A 23,083-nucleotide genomic window follows, 5' to 3' on the forward strand; every position below is an offset into this window, starting at 1 on the left:
ATACTTCCTCTTCTTTTAAACTTCTTTTTTCTTTTATTCTTCTTCTTATCCTCATTGGCCACTGTTAGCTTTCTGGAAGTCCCCGGACCAGCCTTGGTTTCAGCAGAATAATAACCACTAGAATAGTTAGGAATAAAGTCCAAAGTCTTTATTATCTCCTTCACAATCTGTCTCCTTCTCCTGGGGCTGGGCTAGCTTTCTGGGAGACCTTCAGAAGGGCCTTGGTCTCAGTAGAGAAGAGAAAGAGGCAAGCCAATCATCATGAGGGTCTCTGTATTCAAGTCTCTTTGAGTCTTCCTGTAGGTGTGGCTCTGACCTCTTAAATACTCTATTACAATTAAATCGATTCATCATACTGAGTATAACCAATCATATCACTAGGGAACTATTATTTTTTGTAAGATTAAATGAATCATACTAAACTAGAGAACTATTAATCACCATGCTAAACTAGATAACCATTGTGTTATTAATTTCACTGAGTTAACACCTTGCTGTAAGAATCCTTGCCTCAAGTATATTTCTCCAGAGTTCTGTCCCATTACAGACCACCCCTCTTTTCTCATCTTCTGTGACTTATATTCTTATCACAGATTTAGATAAGAATGTACTTGGAACCCATTGATCAAAATCTCCTCCCATTCTGCAAATAGGTGACTTAGGGAGTGAAATAGTTAAATGACTTGTCCACAGTCAGTCAATGAATATAATATTCCAAATATTGGGCTAAATCCTGGGGATATAAAGAAAGTAAAAAGAGAATAATTGTCCTGAAGGAGCTCCTAGTCTAAGGGCAAGGTGGGAGTGTATAACATCTAAACAAATATGTTCAACACATTATAGACAGGAGAAACTGGAAATAACCAACAGTGAGAAGGAATTAGAATTAAGGTTACCCAGCTAGTAAAGGTCTGAAGTAAGATTTGAGTAAATGTCTGAGGGAGGCCAGTTCTTCCTGGCTCCAAGTCTAGTGCCTCATTCATTACTTTATACTGCCTCCCTTCCTTATTCACCTCATTTATTTTCGCTTCATGCCAGTATCTCCAGTTTTATTTCCAGCTCTACCATTTACATGCATGCAAGTAGCCCATAGATTCTTTTCCTCAATTGCTGCCTAATCTTAATCACTGAATGGGCGTGGCCTCAGTCAAAATGAGATCTGTTGAAAATGTTAACTTAAAGATCAAAGTCTCCCTTACCTCCAGGGCCATCTCTGATAATACTGATCTTTATCTGGCCACTGGACCCAGATAACTCTGGAAGAAGAAAAAATGAGTCAGGTGACCTTGCACAGACCTTCCCCACTTAAACACAATTTACTTGCATATCATGACATGACCTCCATGATGACAAGGTCCTCTTCAGGAAAAAAAGGAAGAGCAACAACAAAAACACATATCTATAGGCATGCATGCATGTTTGTATCCATGCCCATTAGACAGATGGGCACACCTTTGTGAATTTATGAAAATGATATATCAATTATAGAACATAGATAAAAGGTAAAAGGTTCCTTAGAAGTTACCTAGTCCAACACCCTCATTTTACTGATGAATAAATGGAAATAAAGACAGATAAAATAACTTATTCAAAGCCAAATTGATAACCCATATTGGGAAAAACAAACAAACAAACAAACAAACAAAAAAAAACTATGTCCATCAAATCCCAAGTCTTTACTGAAATGTTAAAAAGTGTGAGGGTGGGATGAGGGAGGATGAGGAGAAAAAAACCTTGTTTAGGAGAAAACAGGAGAAGATTCTGTTGGATTCCTTTAAAGAACATGAGTAACATGAAGAATTGCCTGTCCCCTTTATCTATCAGGACAGCCCTTTGATCCCCACTTTCAGCTCAACAATGCTGTTTCTAATATCATTTGCTCCATAACTTTTGGGCATCGCTTTGAGTACCATGATTCTCAGTTTCGGGAGCTGCTGAAGAGTTTGGATGATGTCACAGTGCTTGAAGGCAGGTGGGAGTGTCAGGTAACAGACCATCCCTTCCTGAGCAGGGTTGGCTTAACCTCAACAAGTTCATGGACTCCCTCAATTGGAGAAAAGCAAGAATGGGTGTGAGAATTGGTAGGAGCTGAGTGTTTTGAGGCATGCATTTATAAGAAGTAAAAAGAAACAGTAGGGGATAGGAAAGAAACAAGATTTTTATAAACAGTGACACGAAAGAACATGCTTAGGGGATCCATGCTGTTTCAGAACACTGTGATCTCCAAATAATAAGAAAAAAAAATTCTATACAGTTTTAAATTTATCTAAAATCTTGTCCCAGATTACCATTTTACAAATACTCATTAAGTATTCATTGTGTGTCAAGTACTGTGTCAGGAGAAGGGGATACAATGACAAAATTGAAGCAGCCTCTGACCTCTAGCTGTTTATATTCTGCTGATAGAAACAACATGCTTTCAAGTGAGTGTAAATAAATAAATCCAATGGGAAAAAAGTTTTTTTAGGAGTGCTGTTAGAAGCCAGTAGGATAAGGAAAGATTTCATGGAGAAATTGTCTCTTGAGCACAATTTGAGGGAAAGTAGGAATTTTATCTTCTCCAGAGGGAAGAAAAGAAGGACAAGGAAAAAGGAAGGAAGAGGGAGACATACACATAGAGCTAAAAATCGAGGGGGAGGGAGGATTTAGGTTGAAGAAGATGAAAAGATAGGGCAGTTAAACAGGAACTGATACTCTTTCTCTTTTTATATTATTTAGCTCTTCAATATATTTCCTTGGATAATGAAATTCTTGCCAGGAGGTCATCAGAAATTCTTTGGAGAATGGAAGAAGCTAGAATCTTTTGTAGAACAGGTGATCAAACAACACAAGGAAAACCTGAACACAGAGGAGCCCCAAGACTTCATTGATGCTTACCTAAAGGAGCTGTCCAAGGTAATGGAGACAACGTGGAATGTGGGCACTGTGTGTTTAAAACCAGAAAACATGAAAAATTGGGAAGGGTAATCTATTAATTTTTTTTTTAACATTTCCCTCATTATATAGATATTCCTCAATGACAATTCTGGGAGGTAAAGAGCACAGGTAATAGAGATTGCTATTTTGGGTATAATGCAGAGCTCACAATTTTTTATTTAGAACCAGCAAATATCATAGGGTACATTGAGTTCAATCCCCTGCTTTTATAAGGGGGAAAACTGAGACAGAGAGGTTAATTGATTTGTTGTAGTCACACAGTTACTAAGTATATGAGGCTGGATTTGAACCAGCTCTTTGTTTCCAAGTCAAGTATCCTTTTTTTTTTTAAATTAAAACTTACTGATTGTGATTGTGCTGGCTCTAATATTTCATCCCTATGAATTCATCTCTCAGCTCCAAGCTTTTCTCATTTATAATATTAAGTTCATATGTACCTCCTAACCTAATGAGAATTATTGCATGTATATTCTTTGCAAACCTCACAACACTATAGAAAGAAGTTAAATTATCAATTTTATATACTCAATCAAAATATAACCTTAGCAAACCTTACAACACTATAGAAAGAAGTTAAATTATCAATTTTATAAACTCAATCAAAATATAACCATCTATGGGAATTTGTGCAATGAAAGCAGCATTTTAGCCTATGTCACTCTGAAATACCCTCAAGTCAGTTTAAAATATAATTTAAATATTTAACAAAATAAATATAAATACATGAGAATATAGATAGTGCAAATCATATGTAGTCTTCAGGGATCCTTACATATAGGTTAATGACCCATTTCTATTTGAGTTTAAGCTTATTGGGTCTCCTTTCCAACTTCAAGATCTTGTGATTACTTCCTATATAATGAAAGTTCAGAATGGTGGACTTCTATTTACATTCCAGATCCTGAATTCATAAACCAAGTTTACCAAACCATTTCTCTGAGTCTCAGTATCTTCATTTGAAAAATGAGTACAATATTATTGGCACCACCTATCTCATAGGATTATGGAATAAGTAGCTGGTAAATTAAAGCATTGTGATACAATTATTCTTCTTTTTATTAAAAGAATGAATCAATGAGATAAAATATCTATGCTAATAAAATAAATATGCTAAAATAAAATATAAAGAAACAAAATAAAAATAAAATACTAAAAAAAAATAACAAAACTGCACTAAGGTGCATATGATACATCAAGATCTGCAAAACAGTTTGTGTTCCCATCCACCCTCATACCTCCCCCACCAAAAAAATGGAGGTATTATCTCCATTTCACAGATGGAGAATAGAATAAAGGATTTGTCCAACAATTGTGAAACACAGACCACAATTTTTTTTCAAAGTTCTTTTTACTTTGTGCTCTATTTCAAAAGCATGAAATAGGGGAGACATGAACCTAGAACTAAAGGAAGGTCATCTAGGCAACTATGTTGTACGTGGATAGAGCAAAGGAGTCCTACCAAATTCCTTTTATGACACAAAATAGTGCTGGGAAGGGAGGAAGGGAGGAAGGGAGGAAGGGAGGAAGGGAGGAAGGGAGGAAGGAGGAAGGAGGAAGGAGGAAGGAGGAAGGAGGAAGGAGGAAGGAGGAAGGAGGAAGGAGGAAGGAGGAAGGAGGAAGGAGGAAGGAGGAAGGAGGAAGGAGGAAGGAGGAAGGAAGGAAGGAGGAAGGAGGAAGGAGGAAGGAGGAAGGAGGAAGGAGGAAGGAGGAAGGAGGAAGGAGGAAGGAGGAAGGGAGGGAGGGAGGGAGGGAGGGAGGGAGGGAGGGAGGGAGGGAGGGAGGGAGGGAGGGAGGGAGGGAGGGAGGGAAAAAGTATAGATCAATTTTCCTGATGAATATTAATAAAAAAATTTTAAACAAAAAATTACTGTTAAAGAGATTACAGCATTATATCACAAAATTCGTATGCTATGACTGGGTGGGATTTATACCATAAACGTAGGTCTGATTAGTATTAGAAAATCTGTCAGCATAACTAACCATATTAATAACAAAACTAACAAAATCATATAATTATATGATCAGATGCAGAAAAAGCTTTGGACAAAACCCAACACTCATTCCCCTTAAAAACAACTAAAATAAATTATATGGAATAATGGAACCTTCCTTAAAATGATAAGTAATATTTATCCAAAACAATCAATAATCATTATCTAAAATGGGAATAAGCTAGAAGCCTTGCCCATATGATCATGGATAAAACAAAGATGCTCATTATCACCACTTTTATTCAGTATTGTACTAGAACTGATAGTTTTAGCAATAAAAGAACAAAAAAGAAATTGAAGGAATTTAAATAAATGATGAGAAACAAAAGTTTCATTCTTTGCAAATGACATAATGATACCCTTGAAAATCAACTAAAACTCTAATCAAAATAATTAACTTTAGCAATGCTGTAGGATACACAACAAAACATAGGAATCAGCATTTCGATGTAATACCAGTAAAACCCAGGAGAAAGAAATAAAACCCATTAAAAATAACTGTAGATAATTAAAAAAAAAAAAAAAACTCCCTGGGAGTTTATTTGCCGAGACAAACCCAGGAACTTCACAGAATATATTTCACACACATAAAATCAAATATAAACATTTGGGGAAATATCAATTGCTTGTGTGTAAGCCAAATCAATATAATAAAAATAACAATTCTGCCTAAATTGACTTATCAGTGTCATACAGTACAAACTATCAAAAGCTATAGAGCTAGAAAAAATAACAGCTAAAATCATATGGGAAATCAATAGGTCTAGAATATTAAGGGACTTATTGAAAAAAATTCAAAGAAAGAGAACCTAGCTATAATAGATCTCAAAATATTTTAGAAACATCAATCATCAGAATTATCTAGTACTGGTTAAGAAGTAGAGTGGTAGATCAGTGAATTGATTAGATACACAAAACATAGTAATAAATGACCATAGTAACCTAGGCTCTAGGATCGGAAACCACTATTTGACAAAAACAGGGAAAACTGGAAAACAATGTGACAAAAACCAGGTATATGCCAACATCTTACACAATATAACAAGATATGATGAAAATGGATGCATGATTTGGACAAGAAAGTATGGTACCATAAGCAAATTAGAAGAGCAAGGAATAGTTTACCTGTCAGATCTATAGTAAAGGGAATAATCTATACTTAAACAAGAGACAGAGAGTATTTACAAGATGCAAATTGGATAATATTGATTATATTAAATTAAAAGGGTTTTTGTACAAATAAAACCAATGTAACCAAGAGAGAAGAAAAGCAAAAAGATGGGAAAAAATTTTACAGCAAGTGTCTCTGATAAAAGCCTTATCTTTCAAATATGTAGAGAATTAAGAAAAATTTATAAGAATACAAGTTCTTGAATTGTATATGTTTAACATATCAAATTACTTACTGGTTAGGGGAGGGGTGTTGTGCTACAGGAGCCACCTGCCAGTGGCTGTTGGAGGTCTAACTCAGACCTGTAGAATGGATCTCTTCCTGCAAGAGGATAATGATGATACAAGGAGACTGAGAGGCAATTGCTGTTTTCTGACCCTCTCCACTGAGAGGCAGTTGTGTTGTCTAACCTCTCTCCTCTTCCCTCTGCCTCCAATTTATTTCATTCCCAGTCCACAAGCAACACCTGTGTCAGTAAAGGCTACTTTGCATCTCCTTCAGATGTTATAATCCACAGCTGTGGAGACTCTTGGAGAATTGGCCTGCCCATTTACTTATGCAAGGTCCTTAACAGAGGGGAAAGGAGAAGAGGAAGGAAGGAAAATTAGGGACACAAGGTTTTGCAAGGGTGAATGTTGAAAAATACTTTTATGTGTATTTTAAAAAATAAAAAGCTACTATTATAAAAAGAATATAAGTTCTTTTCTATTGTGTGATTGATCAAAGAATTCAAATAGTTTTCAGATGAAGAAATCAAAGGCATCTATATCATCTATAGTTTATGAAAATATTCTCTAAATCACAAATAATTAGGTAAATAAAAATTAAAAGTTTTGAGATTCTGCATCATATTTGTCAGATTGGAAAATATGAAAGAAGAGGCAGATGATGAATACTGTAGAAAATGGGTTCTACTGAGATGCTAATGCTCTGTTGGTGAAGTTGTAAACTGATCAAGCCATCAGTTAGAGAGGATTTTGGAACTATCCCTAAAGGCAATAGATATATCCATCCTCTCTAACCCAACATCACTAGTATATTTGTATTCTGATGAGATCACAAAAAGGGGGAAGAATGGACATGTACAATAATATTTATAGTAACTCTTTCCATGGTCTAAGAATTGAAAATTGAAAGAACTGGAAATTGAAAGGATTCCCCTCAGCTGGGAAAGGGTTAAACAAATTGTGATGTATAAATATAAAAGAATACCATTATTCTACTAGAAATGATAAGCAGGTGAATTTCAGAAAATCCTGAAAAAGCTTACATAGCCTGATGCAAAGTGAAGTGAGCAGAACTAGAAAAACTAGCAGAAAAAAGTATCAGAAATGTCAGATGCTCAAGTATGATTGACCTAGCTCTTCTAAGAACTATAATGATCTAAGACAAATGCAAAAGACTTATTCATGGTGTAAAATGCTATTCACAATCAGAGAAAGAATTGATGAAATCTGAAGGTAGACCAAAGAATACTATTTTATTTATTTTTTTATTTCATACTTCATAATTTTCTTCCTCTTGTTCTATTTCTTGTTTCATAACATGACTAAAAGGGAAAATGTTTTACACAAATGCCCATATAAAGCCAATATCAAATTGTTTACAATCTTAGGAAGAGTGGAGAGGTGGGAGGAAGAGAAAAACATTTGAAACTCAAAATTTTATATAAAAATTGGAAAAAAGAATACTTCAAGGTTAAAAAAAAAGAAATAGGAGCTCTCAGTCTTAGCAACAGTTACTATATTTTGAGGCTTAACAAAAGTCTAAGATTGGCCACCTTGATCTTCCCCAGGTTCCATTGAGGATGCAAATTTCTCATGCTTGGAGAGAGTTATAATTTGTTTTTGTGTTAACCTATTGATCTTTGTCTTTTTTTTTTTTATTTAAGGATAACATCCATTCTAGTTTTAATGAAAAAAATTTAGTCTTCTGTACCCTGGACCTCTTCTTTGCTGGAACAGAGACAACCTCAACCACTCTGAGATGGGCACTTCTGTATATGGCCCTTTATCCGGAGATCCAAGGTACAGTGATGACATGAGGTTATGCACTTCTGTAGAATTCTGCCCTAAATAATTTATAGGGAGTTTGTGAATTTTCCAAGTACTTTACACACATTATCTTCTTTTAATTCTTATTGCAATAGAGCATTGATCACTGTTTTTCACAATCATACAGACCCCCTTTTAACATCAAAATTTCTTACAACTCCCCATATGATAGTAGTTGCTGACCAGGGCAATAAAGAGAGGATGGGATTGGAATCAGAAAGATGTGCCTGATGCAGGTATTTGCTAACCATGTTATGCTGAGTAAATCATATAAATTCTCTAAGGTTCTGTGTCCTCAAGTGTAAAATGGGGATAATAATAGCCGTTACTTCATATGTTGTTCTGAGAATCAAACAAATTGAAAAATACCAAATATTTTGTGATCCTTAAAGTGTTATATAAATACAAATTACTGTATTATTATTATTAACATTTTAGTGTACTATATTTTTATTGAAATTGTCTGTGATAACAAAGTAATATTTAAAAATGTATTTGTGTGCTTTTAAAAATATTTTTAAAAGTCTCCATAGATTTAAAAAAAGAAATACTTAAGTAAAGAGTACAGTAATTCAATATATAGAGAGTCATAAGGTCTTTAGAAGTTATCTTAGAGGCCTGTAAAATCCCAACCCCTCATTTTAAGGATGTGGAAACTAATGCTGAGAGAGCCCATGGCTTCATCTCCAGGACACCTAGCTGCCTCTCCCTTAAGAGCTCCACATTCTGAAAGTCAAGACTTGATCAAATGTTCTGTTCCATTGCCTAGTATTATGTCTTCCTTAAGATAAAGATCAGAATAAGGATCAATAGACTGATTATGGATTTTTCAGATCTCTAGCAATAATTATTTAGAGAAATCCACAGTTTCAAGTTGGAAACCCCTGGACTATATACATTTCCGTTTCCTTTAAGGTAACATCCAGAATGGACCATTTTGGCTACCTTTCTTAGACAAAATTCCAAGTAGGCTTCTAAGTAGCCATTTAGCATCACAGAAATCAAATAAGTACTTATTATATGCTTACTATGTGCCAAACACTTGGGACATAAATACAAAAAATGACAGCAATCCCTCCTTCCTTGCAAAGTAACAGAAATAACAGAAACTGAATAAAGAGTCAGAAGATTGTTTTCTAATGCAAGCTTCCCATGTAGGTGGCCATGAGACTTTGGACAAGATATTTGAGTTATTAAGTAATTACTTTGTGACACACAGAGAGAAATATTAAGGAATACAAAGAAAAACAAACAAACAAACAAAAAAACAACCAACAAATCAACCAACAAACAATGCAGCAAGGCCCTGTTCTCAAGGAGTTTGCAGTATAATGAGAAAGAGCAAAAAGTTATGGGCAAGCAAGATATAGACAGAATAAATAAGAGAAAATCAACAGAAGTAAAATATTTCTCTGATGTATATATATGTCAAAGACTTAAGGGAAACATAAAGGCAGTCTTTGAGTATTTGAAAGATTCTTGTGTAAAAGGATGATTAAATATTCCATTCCTCAATTCCTCATTATCTCACCTACTCATTTAATCTGTTGTCAAGGCCTGCAAAATCCCTTGAATATTCTCTCTCATCCAACACTATCCTCACTTTGGTCCAAGTCCAGTCTTCTCACACCTGAACAACTGTAATAGTCTGTGGTGGGTCTGCCTGCCTCATGTCTCTCCCCACTCTCATCCTTCCTCCATTCAATCACCATTGAGTGATTTCCCCCCATTTAGTAAACTCCAATGTCACACTATTGCCTCTAAGATAAAATCCAAAATACCCTATTTGACATTCATAGTCCTTTTTAAGCTCACTATTCTATATTTCTAGTTTCCTTATACCTTACTCCCTGAAACCTACTCTTTGATTTAGTACCACTGGCGTTTTGGTTGTTCCACCAAGGAGACCTCCCATCTCATGGTTCTGGACCTTTTCTCTAGCGGTTCCCTTATTTCTGGAAATAATAATAAGGAAACCTTATCCTTGGTTTTTGGCTTCTTGCATCTTTCAAATCCCAGATGGAAGCCTACCTTCAGTGAAAAGTCTTTCCCAATACACCTCAATTTTTGTATTTTCCCTCCATGATACCTCCAATTTATCCTGCTTGTCTCTTGTTTGCATTGTGTCTCTATTATTAGATATTAAACTCTTTTGAGGACATGGTTGTCTTTTGCCTTTCTTTTTCTTTTAAGTGTTATTTCAGTAGAGTTCTGGACAGAGTAGACACTTAATGCTGACTTAACTTGAAATAAACTTTGTTTCTGGCTATAGGCTTCAGAAGTCCTTTCTCAAGGATAAGTTCACATAGGGAGTCAAGTTATCTTAGTTCTAAATTACCAATTGTATTTCAGAACTGTCACCTACATATGGTTGACTTATAAATCAGGTTATCAATGGCCATTAAATGCAAAGCTAAATAAATAGTATAGTATACAGAAGTAAATTTAAAAACCTTAGAGACAGGTTAGTCTACTCTGATCATTATAGAGCTAGAGAAAACAGGGCCAGCTTTAATGACTTGCTTAGGGACACTAAAATAGTAAGTTTTTTCCATAGTATCACATTCCTAAATTCCTTCTCAAATATAACATCCTTATTTGTCATTAATCAGTCAAGTCTCTGCTTTTCCAAGTTATAGGTTTTGGCACCCTTGGTTAAGTATCAAATCAAACATTTATCCAACCATGTATATGAATGCAGTTCTTCCACAGGATCAAAGAAAACTGAATAGGAGGGAAAGAAACCCTTGAGTTCAATTCTATCTACACTGGTGATTGAGCAAGTCACTTAACTTTTATCTACTATTCTTTCCTCTACAAAATGGGAATACCAATAGCACTGTCCTCATAGCATTGTTATGCGACTTATATGAGATAAAACCTTGTAAAATATTTTGCAAAATTTTAAATGTTCTTTAAATATGAGCTATAATTTGTCTCAAAAAATTCTCCCTCTTCTTTCTAGGCAAAATACAAGAAGAGATAGATAGGGTGATTGGCCAATCTCGGCAGCCCACCATGGCTGATAAGGAGAATATGCCCTACACTAATGCAGCTGTTCATGAAGTTCAAAGAATGGGAGATATTCTTCCTTTCAATGGGCCCAAAGTGGCCTCAGTTGATACCACAGTGGGAGGATATTATGTGCCAAAGGTAAATGATTTTTTCTCCCATGAACCTGAAGGGACTCTATGGCTTCCATATACCCTGGGGACTGGAGTTGAAGAAGACAAAACAAAAAAATACAGACTATAGAACAAGTCTTGGTCTAGGATATGTGAATTTGGTCTTTTGCGTGTGGATCTTTTCCCTTCTTTTATGATCTCTTTGGGATACAGACCTGGTAGAGACACTGCTGGATCAAAGGGTATGCAGTTTGATAGCCCTTTGGGCATAGTTCCAAATTGCTCTCCAGATTGGTTGAATCAGTTCACAATAATATCAATAATGCATTAGTATTCCAGTTTTCCCACATTCCCTCTAACATTTATCATCATCTTCTCCTGTCACCTTAGTCAGTCTGAGAGGTGTAAGGTGGTACCTCAGAGTTTTTTAAGTTATACTTCTCTAATTAATAGTGATATAATCTTGTATTTAACCAATCTGTATCAAAGCTTTTGGATGGGCTTCTTTATCTGCAATCCCATAGGTCTTTCATACTATCTGATATGTATCACCATAATTTCTTATAGGACTTCTCAAGGAATTTACTAATTTAAAGCACATTGCTTTCTGGGAAACTTACTGATTTTCAATTTGATTCATAACTAAGCATAAGTGAGCTGATGGCATCAAACTTGTCCCACATGGATTAAGGCCTTTGGGGTTCATTCCTCCTGATACCACTATCTTGTGACCTGGATGGAGTCTACCTTTCAATGTCTCAATTTACTCATTTGTAAAATGAGAGGGATAAAGCCAATGACCTCTATAATCCCTTCCAGTTCTAAAGTTACAACTCTCTAAGACCAGGGTTCTTAACTTAGGATCCATGAGATCATTTTTTGTTTTATTTTGTTTAGATTGGATTGCGATATTTCAACATAATCAGTTTACTTTGTGATACTATGTGTTTCATTTCATTCATTCTAAAACACGATTCTGAGAAGGGGTCCCAAGTCTTGCTAGTGGGATCCCCTGCCTTAAGAGCTCTGGAGTTCCACAATAGGCTTGACTGCTAAAAAGCCCTATTGTTCTATGCTTCCTCTGGGTCTCAATTCCCTCTTCTGTAAAATGAGAGGGTGGGTCAGGTTACCTCTTCCTCAAAATTGGAGTCACTTTTCTTCTCTTGTTTCCAGGGGACTGTATTGTCAACCAACTTGACTGCCTTGCACAGGGATCCCAAAGAGTGGGCTACCCCAGAAATCTTCAACCCGGAACATTTTCTGGAGAATGGTCAATTTAAGAAAAGAGAGTCCTTTCTGCCTTTCTCAATGGGTGAGCCACACTTAGTAGGGAAGGGACCCTAGGCTGGGGGCAACTACCTTTTTAATATGAAGAAACTTTGAAGACTCTACTTCCTGACACCCACAAAAATGTGAGAGTGCAAATACTAGTAAAAGTCAATGATTGGGAAAATATATTTCAACTAAATTTAAAATAGCAGACTTTTAGATAGCTATTTAAGGTCTATAAGAGATGACATCCCTTTGGAGCTTCACAGCCATCCCAAGAGGTAAGAGACTTTACAGCACCCATTTTGCAGATCAAGAAATTATATGTCAGGAAGAGTAAGTGATGAGCCCATAGCCACACAATATTAGGGTGTTCAAAATGAAATCGCCCCCAGGTCTCTGAACTCCATCCACTGTGCCTCCTAGATACCAAACAATGGTCACAGCAAATCTCTAACATGGATTTGTAGTTCATTCACAACAGAGCACCTGCAACCTTTTGAAGAAAAGCTTCTAAGTGAGTCTGGAAGGAACATGGCAGTCATTTGTTTGAGGAGACAGTGGAGGCTGTTCTGCATTCTTGAACAAATGACAGTGGGGGAACAAAGTTCCATCTTCAGGTTGAGTTCTGTTGGATGGATTTACAGACTCTTTGCAAGAACCCCAGAGTTCTATCAGGCCCAATGACACCCACAAGTTCAGGTACTTAACTCTGGATGTCCCAGGGCAATCTAACTGAAATGCCTTGCCTCAGTTTCCCCATGTGTTAAGTAAGGGCATCAAACTAGATGGTCAATAAGGTTCTTTTCGGTTCTGAGCCAAGACTCAAGAATCCCAAGAATTAAAACTAGAGGATCTGAGTTTTAATGGTGTCTCTTCTTACTTATGTGACTTGGAGTGATTCAGACACTCTGAGAACCTCTTTTTTTTAATCTATAAGTGACAGGGTTGGAGTAGGTGGCCTGGATCCCTCAAATCCATGATATTCCAGTCCTAAGCAAATACAAAGGCATTTCAACAAGGAAAATGCTCTTACAATTGAAGGCAGCCTCTGAGCTGAGCCTTGAAGGAAGTTGAGGGATCATTAGATCAGAAGGCACCGACTAATGTGGGGAAGCAGCCTGGGTAAAGGAACGGAGATGGAAAGAATAGTATCCTCACCATCAGAGCTGCCTCAGTCATCCTTCTTGGAGAAGGCATGGTCACTTGTTAAGTATGGGATTTGGGGGAGTCCTTCCTTCATGGGTCATACTGAATGACACCTGAGGCACCAAATTCTATTTATTTTCTTCACTTCCAAATTTACATTTATAAATATGTATTTTAAAAATTATAAAAATATTAAAACTAGTTCAAAATAGATTTCTTAAATTTAATCTATTGATAAGAATTTGGAATTTAATAATTATGTTTTTAAATATTTAAAATTAACATATATGTAATTTATATGGCACTTTACATTTCCAAAGTGTTATCATCCCTACAGGACCTACTTATTATCTCTCACCAGAACTATTGCAATAAACTCCTAAGTGATTTCCCTGCATCCAGTCATTTTGCTAAATCATCCATCTTCCACCCAGATGCTACAATGGTTGTCCCTAAGTGTACATCTAATCCTATTATCCCCTGCCCTCACTATTGCTCAGTGAGCTATGAAGGCACCCTATTGTTTATAAAAATCAATGTTGATCAATTGTTTGTTCTTGTAATTTGGCCTTATCTTGCCTTTCCCCCCCATCATCTATTTTTCCTGTCCTGGGAGCTGTCCACACCAGTCATATTTTCTGACGCCACGCATTGGCCCTACCTTCCTGGTCCCCCTACTCTGTGTATATGAACTTGGTATTCTCTTTCTCACTAGAATATAAGCTCCTTGAAGGCCAGACTCATTTTTTGCTTCTTCCTTTTGTTTTTAACATTTATTTCATTGCCTAATATTTTGCAAGTGCTTAATAGATATCCAGGAAGCTAGGTGATATAGTAAAGAGAGTGCTGGGCTTGAACTTAGGGAAACGAGTTCAAATTTGGTTCCAGTCACTTATTAGGTAAGATTTGTTTCAATTTCCTCATCTGTAAAATGGGGAGAATGATAGTATCAACCTCCCAGTGTTGTTTTGAGAATGAAATCTGATTTTTATAGAGGATTTGCCAACATTAAAGCATTTCATAAGTGTCAGCTCATATTATTATTCTTGAGTTTATTCAGTGAATTCATTAACACTTCACTTGATGGTGATAAATCTTGTTCCAGAGTCCTTTGTAAACTGGAAATCACTAAAAATAAGTCACCTTTTGTTACTGGAGAAGATCTTTTATCTATTACATATGAGGCAGGAAAGGACGTGATCATATCACTTAATTTCCCTGAAACTCAGTTGCCAAATCTATAAAATGAAAGAACCTGACTGGATTGCTTTCTGAGGTCTCTCTGAGCTCCATCTCTGATTGAATGATCCTGCTGGCTCTCAAGCCTGCCCTCTGTCAAATTTGGGTATAAATCTTCATCATCACTTTTCTTCAAGATGCCAGAAGAAAGGCTGAAAGGGGAGCTGCTTTCCAGACATTTCTGAAGGAACAATAACAGATTAAGAGTTGTTCAATACTCTGGGGTATTGAAAAACCACAGAATCATTCAATGACTTTATTCCATACTATGAAACAGCTAGTTTGGCCAGCTCTTATGGAACTGAAGGTACCTTAGTCTCCTTGTGGCCAGACCAACACTTTCTCCCACCAGAAATAATTTGAGTTTCTTGAGATTGGATGGTTAATAGTAGTAGCAGTGGTGGTAGGAATAGTAGTAGGTAACTAGTAATAGCAGCAGGAGTAGAAATGTTAGTACTAGTAATACTAGACAATCCTTTAAGGTTGGCAAGATCCTTTACATCTTTATCTTTACATCATAGTAGGTGCTATTATTAATCCCATTTTACACATGAGGAAATTGAGAATGAGAGTACCTGGATCACTTGCCCAGACTCACACAGCTTCTTAGTATCAGGAGTAGGATTTGAACTGAGGACTTCCTGATTCCAGGTCCAACACTCTCCATTGAACTCGAGTGGCTTAAATTTAGAGCAGGAACCATTCTTTCCTAAGACTGCACACAAGTCAGTTTTCAGATTCAGAGCCAGAAGAGCTCTTGGGGGTCACATCATCCAACTACCTCATTTCACAGATGAGCAAATTTTGGCCCATTCAGTGATGTATCCAGTGCCATCTGAGTGAGAAGATACAAATTTGAACTCAGTTCTTCTGGCTACAAAAAAACTATACTAAGTCTCTGAGGTGAGCAGCAGCATAGCAAAGTTGATATGGTGTCTGAAATGCAGGAAAGAAGGCTTGGATTCTGATTCCACCTCTGACATTTATTAGCACTGTGGCTGTGGACCAGTTACTAAATAATAGCCCTAAGTCCAGTCCCAATGCCAGGATTCACTTCCAGGCCCTTAAGATCCCCAACCCCAACCCCCAGCTTGTGCCAAGCATTAGTGGATTTACTCTGATCTCCTTGCCTTTCAGGAAAGAGAGTGTGCCTGGGAGAACAGCTGGCTCGGGCTGAGCTCTTCCTTTTCTTCACCAGCCTGCTCCAGAAATTCACATTCCAGGCTCCTCCAAACACCCAGCTGAGTCTGGACTCCCGATCTGGCTTAACCATCTCTCCTGCCCCCTACAAAATCTGTGCCATTCCTCGAGAGATGTAGATCAAGCCAGGCCTGGAGGGAAGGGGTGATCTTCAAACGGGCACAGGGAAAAATATAGAACCATCCTCATTTTCCCTGCCTTTGGAGTTTGGTCTCCTTTGGAGACCAAAGGAGGGTATCTGTGGCCCAGTGTGAAGACTCCCATTCATAAAAAGGAAAGGTGTGAACATCAGCAAAAGGAAAGCACAGAGTCCTTACTGGATATGGAGATTAGAAGGCTGAGTTCAAATCCCAGTCCTATCACCTACCAATTGGTTGATTTGGGGGCAAGTCCCTTGAACCTTGGCCTCTGTTTTCAAATCTAAAATGAGGAGGAGAAATATCTCTAAAGTCCCCTCTAGTTCTAAATCAACACACACACACACACACACACACACACCCAATTCTCTGAAAAGAGAACCATTGCTTTTTTTTTTTTCTTCCCCTGACTCAACAGTGGAGTGAGATAAGGTTTTTGTTTGCAATGATTCCTTTCTCTCATTATAACTCATACGATGGATGTAATTTTAGGGAAGCTTTCAGAGAGTTTAAATGAGGTAGAGGAAGTATCCCTAGATACTTCCCTAGGTTGATGATAATGGTCCAAAAAAATCCTTATAGATTGTGAACTCCCTGTGGGCAGTTTTTCTCTCTTTGGATTTATAGCATCCAGCCCAGTGCCCAGTCTAGAGAATTAGCCCAATAAATATTCCTGATTGTTTCCATCTCTAACTATTGACTTTTATGTTCTTTATTTCCTTTGACTTTCAATGTGTGAAATATTAATTTGTAAGTTGATGAGCTAAGTTCCTCATCCCTATGAAAAGAATTGTTATACATGATAAATCATAACTATTCCACTATTAATTATACTCACATAGGTTGGGGATGCCCCGACCTTTGGTTTGATCACCTATTAAAATTTTCCATTCTTGTTAAAGTTTCCCTGTTTCTATCAAAAGTGCTTACACAAGTTATATTTCCATGCTAATTATGGAAACCCTTATAAAACCCAAGTGAAATAGAAGATGGAAGGCCTATAGAAATCTATAATATGATAAGCCCAGAGATTCAAGCTTTTGGAACAAAAACTCATTACTGGACAAAAAAAAATTAAAAAATCTTCTGGAAAAGCTAGAAAATAATATGGCACAAATTAAGTGCAGATCAACATCTGATGCAATATAGCAAGATAAGGTCAAAATTGATACATAATTTAGATATAAAAGATGATACCACAACCAAATTAGGGGATCACAGAATGGTTTATCTATTAGATCTATGAATAAGGGAAGAATTTGGGTCAAATAAGATACATGAGCACTGCAAAATGTAAAACAATAATTATGTTAATGTAAAATTTAAAAAATTTTATACAAACAAAACTAATGCAACCTAAGTTAAAAACAGAAAACAGAAAGCAGAAAACTATGTTGAAAATTACCAAGAAGTTTCTTTAATAAAATTTCCATTTTTCAAATATATAAAAAATTTGGTCAAATTTGTGAAAATAACTCATTTCTTAAGTGATAAACTGTCAAAGGATATTAACAGGCAGTTTTTAGACACATAAGTCAAAACTATCTATATTCACATAAAATTAAAATGGTCTAAATCTCAATTAGAGACATGCAAATTAAAACATCTCCAAGGTACCCCATCATATCTAACATTATTTAAGATGACAAAAAAGGAAAGTGATAAACATTGGAGATGTGGGAAAACTGGGCCCCTAATGCATTGTTGGTGGAAATATGTAATGATCCAACCATTCTGGAGAGCAATTTGAAACTATTCCCAAAGGGCTATCAAACTGTTCTTCCCCTTTGATTGGAAAATACTACTTCTAGGTCTATATCTCACATAAAAATGAGCAGGAGAATGAGGAATTATTGGTAAAAAATATTTACAAAAGTTCCTTTTGTGGTGTTTAAGAATTGGAAATGGAAGTGATGCATGTCATGTGACAAACTAGCTCTGAAATTTGCTTGTGTTTGAATATTGAGTTATAGAAATGATTTTATAGCAGAATGATTTCATAGAAACTGGAAAAAAAAAACCTTGTGAATTGAAGCAAAATAAAGTGAACACAATCAGGAGAACGTTGTGTATAGTGACAGCAATATTATACAATGAAGAACTGTGAATAATGTAGCTATTTGAAGCAAAACAATGATCCAAGATAATCCCAGAATAATGATGAAAGCATATTTTCTTCAGAGAAAGAACAAATACTGCCTAAATATCGACTGAAGCAAAGTATTTTTCACTTTGTCACTTTTCATTTTTTTTTGAGCTTTCTTGTGCAAAATGATAAATTTGGAAATGTTTTATTTTCCACTCCCCTGCCTCCACCCACCAAAATCGTCATTTCCTATACAACACATCAGGACTTGCACAAAGAGTGGGTGGGGGCCATTCTTTCTCCAAGCTTATCTATTAATAGAGTATGGTCCAATTACTATTTAGCCTCGTGTGCTTGGGACCTCAGTGCATCAACTCAAGCCTCAGCCCATTACATCTCCTGCTTTCTTTTGTTTTAGAACACACGTGATCATGCCATCCCTGACTCCTCAGGGAGGTCAGAGCCCCCAAGGGGAGGTGATCACACCCTCCCTGATTTCTCAGGAAAGGAGGTGAAAGCACCAAAAAGGAAGTGATCACAACCCCCCTGACTTCTCAGGAAGGGAGGTGAAAGCACTAAAAAGGAGATAATCACGCCCTCCCTGACATCTCAGGAAGGGAGATGAAAAGCACCAAAGGAAGTGGGGGTTGCTAGCAGGTTTCTGGGCTCAAGGGTCTTATTATGCACAAACCCATCAGCATGGGAACACATAGCACATAGCAACAACACAGAGACTATTAGTGATGACTCTCCCCACAGTCAGTGCAGGCTTGATGTGTTATAACAAACATGAATTATGCACCCAAGTAACGGTATAACAAACAATATAAATCAACAGTATGATGTAAAAGATTGCCAGAAGTCCTAGAAGGAGAATATGTAAACAGCAGTCACACATACACCTCTTCAGCAGCCAAGAGATAGTCCAAAACCAGTCTATTGTCCATTGCTTCACATATCAGGGAATCCAATGATCCCCCCAAGTTTTTGAAGTCCAGCAAAAGTCTTTTTATGTCTTAGGGATTCCAATGATTCCAGCAGATTTTGAAGTCCTGTAACAGTCTTATCATTTCTCAGAAAATCCAATGATTCCTGAGGGCTTTAAAGTCCTACAACAATCTTATGTCTCAGAGAATCCAATGATTTCTGAGGGTTTTGAAGTCCAATGATTTTCTATGTCTATGAGTCAAACGCCATAACTGCCACACTCTTTCAATGGTGAGCACAATCAGCAACAGAACCACCCGATGTTTCTTGGGTCTTCTCCTTCGTTTCAAGGGTCTGCTCCGTCTCTCTGCGATGGACAAGGTGAATACGGCTCGTTGGCACCCATCTGATTCCTTCTCCACCTGTAGAGATACAAGCAAACCCTCTCCCCCAAGCAGTTAGCCTATCTGGTCCCTTCCATTCACCACTTTCTGGGTCTCTCCACATCACCTGGCGATTATCTAAAGATAGTGGAGCTGCTCGCACTGGACATTGCCCTTCCGGTGGGTTATAAAACCTGTCTGCCGGAGCCAGTGCATCTTTGTCAAAAATCAAGAAGTTAATAGTATAAAGTGCTAGATTTAGAAGCTCTCTAGGGTTACCTGTGGCTCCCCCTTTCTTTTGTTTTTGGAGCAGCGTCTTAATATCTCTGTTTCTCCTCTCTACCATTGCCTGTCCTTGAGGATTAAAGGGTATGCCAGTGGTGTGTAAAATCTTATACTGTGCACAAAAGTGTGCAAAATGTTTGGAGGTGTATGCAGGACCATTGTCTGTTTTTATTGCTTGTGGCACACCCATAATGGCAAATGTTTGCATGAGGAATTCAGTGACCACTCGGGCTGTCTCTTTTGCTGCTGGTATGGCAAAAGTGAATCCTGAAAAGGTGTCTACCACAACGTGGATAAAAGACAGACGACCGAAAGATTTATAATGGGTCACATCCATTTGCCAGATTTCATTGGGTCTCAAACCACGAGGGTTCTTCCCTGGAGGCAGTGTAGGAGCATGGAAAGGAAGGCAAGCTGTACAGCTTTTTACTATGCTCCTAGCTTCCTCTTTTGTAATCCCAAATTGTAAACGCAAAGCTCGAGCAGCCTGATGGTACTTAGAATGGGATTCCTGGGCCTCCTGAAATAAAGGTGTACTGGCTAACATAGTTAAAAGGCTATCTGCCTTTGAATTCCCATCAAAAATAGGGCCTGGGAGTCCACTATGTGAGTGGACATGCAAGATATAAATCTTACCTGGATGTTTTCTCACTTGCTCCTGAAGTTCCTTAAAGAGCTGATATATATTAGAAGCTGCAAATTTTATTTGGGCTGTGGCAATTCTTTGTACCATACCTACTGAATAGGCTGAATCAGATAGTATATTTATGTCTCCTGGGTAATAAGTGAGAGCTAACATGATTGCATACAATTCGTTCTGCTGAGTGGACTGAAAAGGAGTTCTGACTACTCTCTTTATGGTTAAATCATGAGAGTATACAGCACAAATATTGTGTTTGGATGCATCTGTAAAGATAGTTGGTCCTTTAAGAGGAACTTTAGAAACTTTTTCTTCAAGAATCCATCGCCAATTATGTAAAAGTCTGGTTATCTTTAATGGAGACCCATGTATAAAATTAGGAGCCATGGCTAATAAAATTTGCCACTCTGGGATGGTCTCACAACACACATTAATTTGTGTATTGGTGTAAAAGGTGTATATCTTATCAGGTCTTGCCCCAGATAATTGTACTACTCGCTTAATGGCCTTTAACAAATGGCTCAGTGGATAGAGCACTAGCCTTGAAGTCAAGAGGACCTGAGTTCAAATCCAGCCTCAGACACTTAACAAACAGAAAAAGTGAGCTGAGCCAACCGTGGCAATGGCAATCCCAAAAGTCTCTCCTCCCCCCCCCTTCCTTTTCCACTCCCCTGCCTCCACCCACCAAAATCGTCATTTCCTATACAACACATCAGGACTTGCACAAAGAGTGGGTGGGGGCCATTCTTTCTCCAAGCTTATCTATTAATAGAGTATGGTCCAATTACTATTTAGCCTCATGTGCTTGGGACCTCAGTGCATCAACTCAAGCCTCAGCCCATTACATCTTATCTGATAGCTTACAATTTCAGGGAGGGGTAAAGGGTAGGAAGAGATAGCATTTAGAACTCAACATTTAAAATAATGTTAAAAATTGTAACATGTAATTAAGAAAATAATATATATATATTTAAAATTTCAAAAAGAGATATACCATTTTAGTAGGGGTTTTGAATTTGAACATAGTTAGAAATTGAAAATATTTTATTATAAATAACTTATTTAAAAAGCATTGTGTTGAAATTGATTTCTCTATGATTTATACATTCTTTTGTATACTTTTGTTATTATTGCAATTATTATGTCAACTGTTAAGATAATTGATTTTTTTTATTAAAGGTCATCTATAGAATTCCTTAGCAGAATCTTTCTTCAAATGGTTGAATAAATAATGCCAAATATAAAAATTGGCTCAGAATTTTTTTCTTATTTCAGTTGTTTTTGAATTTCTTAGATATATCAACATGAAAACTGGCTAATTTATGAATGTAAATTCTCTGGTCTGAAAGATTCCTCTGTATGATTTTCTCATTAGGAAAGACATTGGCTTTGAGCTAATTTTCACTATTTGACCAGGTTATTGGCACAGTAAATTTAAAATTTTGTTCAAATTAACTTTTTAATTAAAATTTTTTTCTCCCTAGCTACACGTAAAACAATTTTTACATTTGTTTTTAAAACTTTGAGTTCTGGATCCTCTCCCTTCCTCCTCACCCCACCCCCCTTTAAGAAGACACATGTGAAATTATACAAAACATTTCTATAAAAGTCATGTTGTGAAAGAAAACAGAACTCCCCCCCCAAAAAAAATCCTGAAGAAAAAAAAAAAGTAAAAAGAGTATGCTTCAATCCTGTATTCAGATGCAATGATTTCCTTCTCATTTCGCTTTAAAAAAAAAAAAAAGAAAGAAAGAAGAGAACATTTTGGGAGAAAAGATAATGGGTGCCATTTTGGATAGGTTTAATCTCAGCTATCTAGGAGTAATTTTGATTGAGATCTCCATTAGGGTTTGGAGATATATGACTAGCAATCAAAAGAGAGATTAGGGCTGGATAAATAGATTTGAGACCCATCAATTTAGGGTTGATCATTGAATCCATCAGAGTTGAGAAAATCAACAAGTGAAATACATAGGGAGAGAAAAGAAGAGGACTCAGAACAGAAATGGCTGCCTGTCTTTGGGCAAGTCACTAAAGATTCAATATTTGTTTGCTTGCTATAGTTATAATCTGCAGATAAGATCAAATCTGGTTTTACATACAGAAAGTTTCATATAACAATGAAATCACAGATCTAGACCCATCCCCCCCCCCAAGAAAAAATGTACAACCAAGTGACAGGCTCTGTAAGGGCCTTATGTTTAGAAATGCAGCTGTTGATTTTATATACCCCATCCCATACCCAAATTCATTAAGAAGAAATCAGGACATTCCCTGGACTTGGATGCATCTATTACTGAGGCTATTTTCTGCCTGGGGGAAGGGAGGGAACACTCTGGATCTTGAACCCTGAGGGATTGGCTAGTTTATCCTGAGTGAACTTTGATTTGGATATATGGAGAAGACAGGGAATTAAGATGGGGCAAACAGAAGTTCCCAGTGAGACTGATTGTGTGCTTTTTGGGTCTCAACAGGTCTCAATTTGCCTGA

The 23,083-nt window shown here is 36.9% G+C and overlaps 1 protein-coding gene across 1 annotated transcript in view; it reads left to right on the forward strand.

Moving 5' to 3' along the window:
- Positions 1–16,965, forward strand: part of LOC127563235 (cytochrome P450 2J2-like) — a 28,695-nt gene extending 11,730 nt beyond the window's left edge. Inside the window, exons 4-9 of the mRNA XM_051999561.1 lie at positions 1,825–1,985; positions 2,719–2,895; positions 7,991–8,126; positions 11,119–11,306; positions 12,452–12,590; positions 16,073–16,965. Of these exons, the coding sequence (XP_051855521.1) occupies positions 1,825–1,985; positions 2,719–2,895; positions 7,991–8,126; positions 11,119–11,306; positions 12,452–12,590; positions 16,073–16,254 (983 nt within the window). The 3' untranslated portion in view covers positions 16,255–16,965. The remainder of the gene's footprint in view (positions 1–1,824; positions 1,986–2,718; positions 2,896–7,990; positions 8,127–11,118; positions 11,307–12,451; positions 12,591–16,072) is intronic.
- The last annotated feature ends 6,118 nt before the right edge of the window (positions 16,966–23,083 follow it).

This window comes from Antechinus flavipes, chromosome 4 (genome assembly GCF_016432865.1).
Source record: "Antechinus flavipes isolate AdamAnt ecotype Samford, QLD, Australia chromosome 4, AdamAnt_v2, whole genome shotgun sequence".
In the NCBI taxonomy this organism is placed as follows: domain Eukaryota; kingdom Metazoa; phylum Chordata; class Mammalia; order Dasyuromorphia; family Dasyuridae; genus Antechinus; species Antechinus flavipes.